Source organism: Chrysochloris asiatica, unplaced genomic scaffold (genome assembly GCF_000296735.1).
Source record: "Chrysochloris asiatica unplaced genomic scaffold, ChrAsi1.0 scaffold00031, whole genome shotgun sequence".
In the NCBI taxonomy this organism is placed as follows: domain Eukaryota; kingdom Metazoa; phylum Chordata; class Mammalia; order Afrosoricida; family Chrysochloridae; genus Chrysochloris; species Chrysochloris asiatica.
In genome coordinates, this window is record NW_006408549.1 from 5,325,050 (window position 1) to 5,333,839 (window position 8,790).

At 46.1% G+C, this 8,790-nt stretch overlaps 1 protein-coding gene across 1 annotated transcript in view; it reads right to left on the reverse strand.

The window, feature by feature from the left end:
- Positions 1-8,214, reverse strand: part of SDC2 (syndecan 2) — a 144,266-nt gene extending 136,052 nt beyond the window's left edge. The window contains exon 1 of the mRNA XM_006859199.1: positions 7,719-8,214. Coding sequence (XP_006859261.1) covers positions 7,719-7,778 — 60 coding nt within the window. The 5' untranslated portion in view covers positions 7,779-8,214. The remainder of the gene's footprint in view (positions 1-7,718) is intronic.
- Between the last annotated feature and the right edge of the window lie 576 nt (positions 8,215-8,790).

Below are 8,790 nucleotides of genomic sequence, written 5' to 3' on the forward strand. Positions count from 1 at the left end.
ATTCGTAACCACTACGCTACCAGAGCTCAGCATATGGCATTCATATTTGTATATACTAAAATATTAATTTTTAAAAACAAAAAACAAACTTATTGCCATTCATTTTGACTCATAGCGACCCTTCAGGACAGAGAAACACGTTTCCAGAGGGTTTCCAAGGCTGAAATCTTCACATAAGCAGACTGCCACATCTTTTGTCCATGGAAGCTGGTAAGTTTGAACCACTGACCTTTTGTTTAGTAATTGAACAGTTTAATCCTTACATTACTTATACTTTCTCTATATATATATATATTTGTAACTATTTAAAATATGCCTATATTTAATAATAAATTATACAAAAACACATGCTTAACTTATTCTCTTTTTGGGGTAAGAATTTGAAATTAGTTTTTCCCTTAATAATTGGGTATCTTATTGTGTCATTCTTACCAGGAAACTAAGTTGTATCAACCGATCCGAAACATCAAACCCACTGCTATTAGGTCAATTCTGTCCTAGTACAATTACATACTTCTTAAACATCAGTGCTTTTTAAGTTTAATATACCTGTATAATCAAAGGAAAAGAAAATAAACATCAAAGTGTTTTGGTAAATGGCACATTTACTGTCCCTTTGTGACATTTTTGACAAGACAGATTCAACACAAAAGCCAAGAAGTATGAAAACCTATTTTGTCTTAAATCACATTTGCCAATACCTCAGCCATCACATACTTTCACTCTGCAGATGTGCAATTCAAGTGGGAAAGCTCCAAGCTTCGAGGTTTCACTCCCTTTCCCTGGCCTTCCAATTCCATGAGATCCCCAAGAAAAACAGACATTCCCAATCCCACTTCAGTACTCAGAGGCAAAGAGACACCCTCTAGCCTTCTCCCAAAAGCTTCAAGCAGTCCTAAAAACAGACTTGTCAAAATGCAACTGAGATTTTTTTAACAGTAAGACCTGAAGCTCAATTTGTCAAAAGGAGGCAATCTCATGTATTTCTACCCTTAAACAAATACAAGTACCTCCTTTCTCTCCTTCCATCTCCCCTACCTCCTCATTCCAGATGACCAGCAGCCTGACAGATAGACTGTTCAGGATGCTGGGATCTCAATCCAGTCAAAGGAAACAGAAGGCAGCCTCTATACACTGATGCTGTGCAGGCGCTGTACATCAATGCCTTGTTCATTCTTCACATCAGCACTGCAGTGTTGATGAAACTGAGGTCAGTGAAGTCAAAGCCAGCAATGTAGTGCAGGTTCATTTGGGTTTCTCATCTTCAGATGACCTTGCACCACACTGCCTCCAGTGGTAGGAGCTTCAGCAGTTACACTGACCTACCCTAGACTCTGGAGTCCTGGTGTGGTGCTGTTGGTTAATGCGGCAGACTGCAAAGTCGTTTGAACTGCAAGGTCAGCGGTTCAAGCTCACCGGCTGCTCCTCGGAAACTCTACACAGGGTCGCTATGGGTCAGAACCAACTCGATGGCACTTAACAACAACAACCACTCTAGACTCTATAGCACTGGGGACCACAGGCACCTGCACTGAAATGCCAAGCCACCTACATGTGTTTGCCACGCTCCAGTGAACTCAGCACTATTCAAGTTAAAGGTGTAAAAACATAGTGTCTCCCCTCAGACAAGGATGAGAGACAAAATTCACCTTCCTCGAATGCCAGAGGTGAAAGAGGAGCTGTTGTTGGCAGGTATGACTTTGGACTCATAGCAGCCCCCATGTGACAGAGTAGAAATGCCGCACACGATTTTCCAGGCTGTCATCTCTATGAGAACAGTCTCTCTCCAGAAGTCACAGGGTAGACTTGAACCACCAACCTTCCGGTCGGGAACTAAAAGCTTAGCCATTGTGCCACCAGCTAAGAAGTCTTAAAGGACAATTTATTCTGGTTACCTCATTTCATAACCAAGAAAACAGAGGACAAGAGAAAGAAAAGATGGGCTGTGGGAAAGCAGGGCCCTCTGGGCCTCATGCAATTAAGGTTTAAAGGGTGTCTAAATCAGTGATTCCCAAATAGGGATGATTCACCAGAATCATCCGAGATGCTTTTTAAAAATATACATTCCCCTCCTATGCTTCGAGGTTTCTGACTGAATCGGTCTGGGATGAGGACCTGAAATCTGTATCTGCTTCCCAGGTGACTCTGGTTCTTAAGCTGCCTAACTATTTACAGAAGGATAAAAACAAGGGCTGGATCAGACATGAAAAGCTATTCAGAGCTTGGACTTGAATCAGTAGAATTTAAAAGGAGAAATACTGGACAGCTGAAGGGGAGTGGGGGGTAGGTATCTAGGTGGTACAAGTGGTTAAGTCATCAGCTGCTAACCAAAAAGCTGGAGGCTCCAATCCACCCAGAGGCACGTTGGAAGAAAGACCTGAAGATCTGCTTCTCAAAAATCAGCCACTGAAACCTTACAGAGCACAGTTCTATATAGGCACACATGAGGTGGCCATGAGTCTAAGTCTATCTGACAGCAAGCAGTAAATGACAAGGAAGATGTCCTGCTATGGAGCAGCTTACACACACCTGGCAGAGACATTTAGACTTCACAGCATGGTAACAAAGAAGCACGCCATTTCTGAGCCATTGGGAATATGATCGTAGTTGTTAAGTGCCACTGAGCTGGTTCCGACCCATAGCAACCCTATAAAGGGTTACTGAGGAACAGCTGGTAAGTTTAAACCACCAACCTTGCAGTTCAAATGGCTTTTCAGGCGCATTAACCCACAGCACCACACCAGGACTCCATAGTGGTAGAGGTTAAACTACAGAGTAGGCAGACATCTGGATCCAGGAAGGACCACTACAAGACGGCTGACATAACAGAAGCATTAGCTGGCAAAGTTAGGAGAGAAAAATAACAGTCAGAAGGAATGGTGCATGGATCACGAGAATGTCAACTCCAAAACAGCAGACTATGGGCCTGATTTGCTCACCACTAGGTCCTGGTGTGGTGCTGCAGGATAAGCACTGGACTCCTAACCACAGTTCAAACCCACCAGTCACTCCTTGGAAACACTCACAGGGTCGCTGAGTCAGAACTGATTTGATGGCACTTAACAACAAAGGATACCAAGTGGAATCCTGATGTGGTATTGTAGGATAAGCAATGGACTACTAACCACAAGGTCAATGGTTCAATCCCACTAGTCACTCCTTGGAAGCAGGGACACTATGAGTAGGATCTGACTCGACGGTACTTAACGACGATAACAGATTCCAAGTAGGAGTCCCTGGGTGGTGTAAACAATTAAGCACTTGGCTACTAAGCAAAAGGTTGGCAGTTCAGGTGCAACCAGAGGCCCCTTGTGAGAAGGCCTCGGCATCTACTTCTGATACGTAGGAGTCATTGCAAACTCTCTGGTGCACAGTGCCACCCGGAAGCACATAAGGTCTCCAAGAGTTGGAATGAACTCAAGGACAACCGGTAGATTCCAAGCACCCAGTAGGTACGGAAAAGAAGCCTAAGTCAAGGATGACAAGGGTCAAGTTCCAAGGACTAGCACTGAGATGACAGTACTAGCGCAGTTCAGCAAAAAAGCAAGAGTGGCCTGTTTTCAGGAATGGCTCTTCTCCATTACTTTTTGCTTCTTTTTAAAACTTTACTTTGGCTTCTAGTCCATGAAACAATTATGTGATGTTGAGATACTAGAATGTACTGTTGACAGTAGCATGAATGGCAGGTCTTCTTCCTTCGAAAGAAGAAAAAGGATGGGTGAGGTTTTTAATTTGGTTTTTGGCAGTGGAGAGAAAATTCAGTCAGACTCTAAACTCAGGTGAGAAGCTATTGGGCCACTTCCAGCAGACATACCAATGACACAGTGGTTTGACTGGACATCCTATAAACCTTAATGATAGAGCTGTTTGGTCTCTGACTGGGTCAGCCTCAGAGGCTTTGCCAAGCTAAAGTTACTCCGCCATCAGCTGGCCACTCAGGTCTCTGGGGGGTTTATGGAGAATTGTTAAATGAGACAGTTGATATTAGAGAGTTATTATATGATATATATAATATGAAGAGTCATATATGAGGCTTGTTACCCTTTTAAATAGTTAAAAGTGGCACAACTATTCAGGAGAAATCCATACGAATACAAGCACATACACAATTTGGTTTTCTGATAAATGTGAAAAGTTAAATAAAAAATGTTAAAAGTTAAATGTTAAAACTTAATCATCTTCTAAAATTAATTACAATCTGATGATCATCCAAGATGCCATTTGAGTGACTATGCTGGCCAGTCCCTCGTAGGCTGTCATTTGAATGGTGAGCATCTTCAAATTTAAATGTCCCAGGTCCCAGAAGTACGAGTTGGAGCACGCTCAAATTTCTTCTTCCAGACACACCTTCTGGGAGCTTGATCTTACATCTTACCTTCCTCCTTCAGTGATATCCACCTGCTGTTAACATCCAACTAACAGATAAAGAGATCTTGTTTCTATAAAATTTCCTTGCAAAAATGAGCTGCTTCACTTCCCCCCCCCCAAAAAAAAAAACATATATATATATATGTTGTTGTTGTTAAGTGCCATCGAGTTGGTTCCAACCCATAGCGACCCTGTACAGGGTGGTTTCTGAGGGTGTAAATCTTTACTGGAGTAGAAAGCCTCATCTTTCTCCCGTGGAGCGGCTGGTAGTTTCGAACCCCTGACCTTAAGGTTCGCAGCCTGATTCGTAACCACTACACTACCAGAGCTCCTATATATATAGATATAAATATAGAGATATAGTAAAAGACCTGCAAAACATTGCATGATGACAATTTTATGTTTCCTTCTAATGCAAACTTCCCAAATTATGCCATCCACAATATACTTACTGAGAGGGAATGCAAGGGTCCACATGTCTTCACAGTTTAATTTACAGACATCTAAATATGTGCAGCAAATTCCACTACTTCAAAACGTTTCCTTTCCTTAAACATATTTACAGTTCAAATTATGTGTTTATTGTTGTTGTTGTTGTTAAGTGCCGTCGAGTCGGTTCCGACCCATAGCGACCCTGTACAGGGTTTCCGAGGGTGTAAATCTTTACGGGAGTAGAAAGCCTCATCTTTCTCCCGTGGAGCGGCTGGTAGTTTCGAACTGCTGACCTTAAGGTTTGCAGCCCGATTCGTAACCACTACGCTACCAGAGCTCCTATGTGTTTATAGCAATCTGTAATATATTATTTCTAAAGATAAACACAGTCATGAAAAAAAAAAAATGGGTAGAGAAAGAGCAGTATACTACTACTGCCACACTCAGTCAATCTCTCCCCTTACACTGTGTTCCAGCAGTGAAAGTCCTAACCTACTGGTGGAAAGTATGAATACATCTCCATGAATAGGCAAAGCACTGACCACTGTGATTCCAGCGTCCATAAAAAGAAGAGCCACCAGCTCCTTTTCCGAGACTGCTTTGAGACTTAGAACTTCCTGAGAACTTCCCCCAACCCAGCTAAGTATAAATCTCAAGACTTCACTACCTGCAGACTTTTTTTCCCTTCTTCCTTTCAAAAACACATTTTAGACTCTGTTGAACACTACTTCTAAAATCCAGAAAATAGCTGCAGTTTCTAAGTACTAGAAATAATGGGCTATAATGGCAAATTTTCCTTTTAATGAAGTGTTTCAACGCTGTGTACATTTATGCTTACAGGCATGAAACCAACAGGGTCTGAAGAATAATTTCAATGGACTATTAGACATTCTGAGCTTTGAAATCACTTCTCTAAGACTGAGTCATTCCCCAACAAAGGCTCTGCTAGAGTCCCTACACTGACATTTTTAAAAGTCTCTAATCATGCTTGGATGTTATTCCAATTACTGTAAACAAGAGTCTATTGCAACGAGACAGCTCACTCTGAAAGCAACCGATTTTGAATGGAACAATTGGCGCATATTGATAAATATTAAAACACGAAAGACTCAGATTTCAGAGAGAAGGTGTCACAGGGAAAGTGCAGTCAAAAGCTTCCTTAAGGAGAAATGTCCATTAATACAAAAAACCAGAGTGGCAGAAGATAGAGCTATTCTTTCTGTCGAGTCATATAACAGTAACATTTCCTAACAAATCCCCACTGAACAGCAAAAAAGTCCTCCTAAACCCAGTACAGCCTTTTAGGCAGGATTCTGTTGAAAACCTTCAGATGAAGTTCTCCCTTTGCCCTGTTTTGCACCAAGATGAACAGTAATGTTTTCTTTTTCTAAAAATAAACAGAGACTCTCTCCCTTTTTTGTGTACAACAAGCCAAAGTTCATAACTGGCTAGGCGAGCCCCATTCCCAGTGGATTAAACCATCATTTGCTAAAGAAAAATACTGATAAGGCCAGGAGATCTATTTCACAGACTGAACAACCAAATAAGTCATCTATTCTGTACAGCTGACCATTTCAATCCTGAGTAACGTTTGGGGACCTGCAAGCACAAACAGAGATACCGACACTGATTTAAAATGTCCATCCGCTGCCCAATTCTACATTGCCTTCAGCTCAAAAGGGAAGGAGAGGATGAAAAATTCACTAAACAACCTCACGGTTACAGTTGTTCTTGAAAGAGAGAGTCCCATTAATTTTAAATGGGCACGTTATTTTAAGAGGGCAAAGAGAAAGGGTAGAAACAGCAGAACTCCCTAACCTAGACAAGGGGTGGCACTGCAGCTACAGACAGCGGGCACCAGGGCTTCTACTTGGCCAGAGCAAGATCTGGAAGTTCAGGTAGGGGTAGCATAGATGTAGGGATGACCTGGAGGCAGTTCCCTTAGGGGGCGCTCACTGGGCGATTTAAGGAAACAAGATCCAGCCTAGAAACTCAGCCTAAAGCAACAAGAAATCAAGTTCCCATTGCCGGAACCAGAGCGGCCAGGGAAGACTCACAGGGCTCGGGAAGCGCCCCCTCTAAGACCGAGAAGGTGAGAGCGGCCGGCGGGGAGCCTTCCTCCGCGAACCAAGCGCGGTTCACACGCACCCCGCCTCACCCATGCGTTCCGTACTGCAGCGTGATTCGTATAAAATTGTCCTCCACCAGACCCTAAGGCGCCACCGACCACCCTCCGCTCCTCAAAGCGGGAGGAGATCTCCACAGGGCTCGGATGGCAAACGCCATAGCCCCGGCATTTTGGGGCGCGTTCCGCCCATCCCCAGGGTCCTGCTGTGGGACTCGGACTGCTCCTCCGAGGGCAGCGTTTCCACCTAGTGTTGGCTACCTTGCCCAAGACCGAGGGAAAATCAAACAAAAGAACTTTTGCAAACTTTCCTCTCAGGGCACTTGCGGTTTTCTTCAATCTCCCATCTCCCCAGAACTTGCATTCAGAAGAGTAGACGAGCAAGCTTGCGGGGAACAGTGTGCCAAGGAAGGAACCCAATGTTTCCAGTTCATACCTAGGTCTTGGGGAGAGCGCGAAGCGAACCCGTTTCCTCGCGGGTCCTACTCGAGCTCTAGTCTCCCCGCCTCGGTCCTTCCAGGGCCTCGCAGTAAGACCCCCCAACCCCTGAGATCGAAGAAGTTAGGAGTGTCTTCTGGAGCCTCTGCAGTGGGACAAAACTGCGAAATTTGCACCCCATTCAAGCGAGTTAAGCTTTCCTGCGGGAAGGGAAAGGGCTGAGGTCTCGAGCGCACGGTCCAAGGGTGGTATTCCCCAGGAGGCGCGACCCGATTTCCCCGGGGGGTGCCGCGGGCGATCCTCGCTACCCCAAGCACCTTGAACAAGGCGCGCGTCCCCCGCCTGGCCCACTCACCGACTCCGCAGACACGCAGGCCACCAAGCCCAAGGTGAGTAGGATCCACGCGCGCCGCATATTCCCTGGGGACCGGCTTCTCTCGGCCGCCGCTTGCAACCGGGGGGAAATGGAGCCTCCTGCACAGCAATCGGCGCAGCCCGCGCACAGAGATCCGAAGCCAAGCAGCCGCAGCGAGATCCTCGAGGTCTTGGGGGTTCGGGGGCGCTCACTTCCTCCTCCTGCGCCTGCTCCTGCCGCCCGCGGCTGCGCCCCGAGAACGCTGAGCCTTCTCACTTGTTGGTTTCTGGACTCCCGACGCGGAGTTGTGGCTCTGGGGAGGCTGGTAGCTGGAGCTTTTTCAGCTGTTGTTTTATTCCTCCGCGGACTCCTTCTCCGGATCGCGGTGTAGTTTTTGATTTCAAGGAATAGATTCGCTGACTCGAAATACGGAGGGAGCTGAACTTTGGGGGCAGAGCGGTGGGGGCGCGCGGTCCGCCCGGCCTGAGCTCCCGGAGTATCTGGAGAGATGCGCCTCCGACCGGGGCTAGTGGCTCCGCGGCTGTGCCCCTCCTCCTCCCGCCACCGCCGCCTCCCTCCCCGGGTCCTCCTCCTCCTTTTCTCCCCCTGCCTGCTTCCCTCACTCCCGCCCTCCCTCCCTCCCTAGCCAGCTTCCCCAGGCTCTCCGGGTGTCTGGGTGAGAGGAGGCGGCAGTGTGACTCCCAGTTAAACCCGGGAGAAATTCCTACAGGATTACGCCCAGATTGGCAGCTCCGAGGACCAGTGGGCGCCGGCGGCTCCGCGCTGGCTGCTCTCGCTCTGCCAGTACGCAAAGCCTGGGCTCCCTTGCTGCTTGCTCCCTCTTTACCTTACTCTCCCTGCTTTTTTTTCTCTCTACCTCCACGCTCTTCTCTTCTGTGCCTCTTTTTTTCTTTTTCTTTTTCAGTTTCACTTCTCTCTCTAGAAAAATCGATGAAGGAAACGAGAGACATATTTCGCTCTCTGCCTGCGAGAATTAAACCTGCAGAAAGACAAACGCTTAAAGAGTTAAAAAAAAAAAAAGTTTACCAATGCTTTTAGGAATGTTAACCAA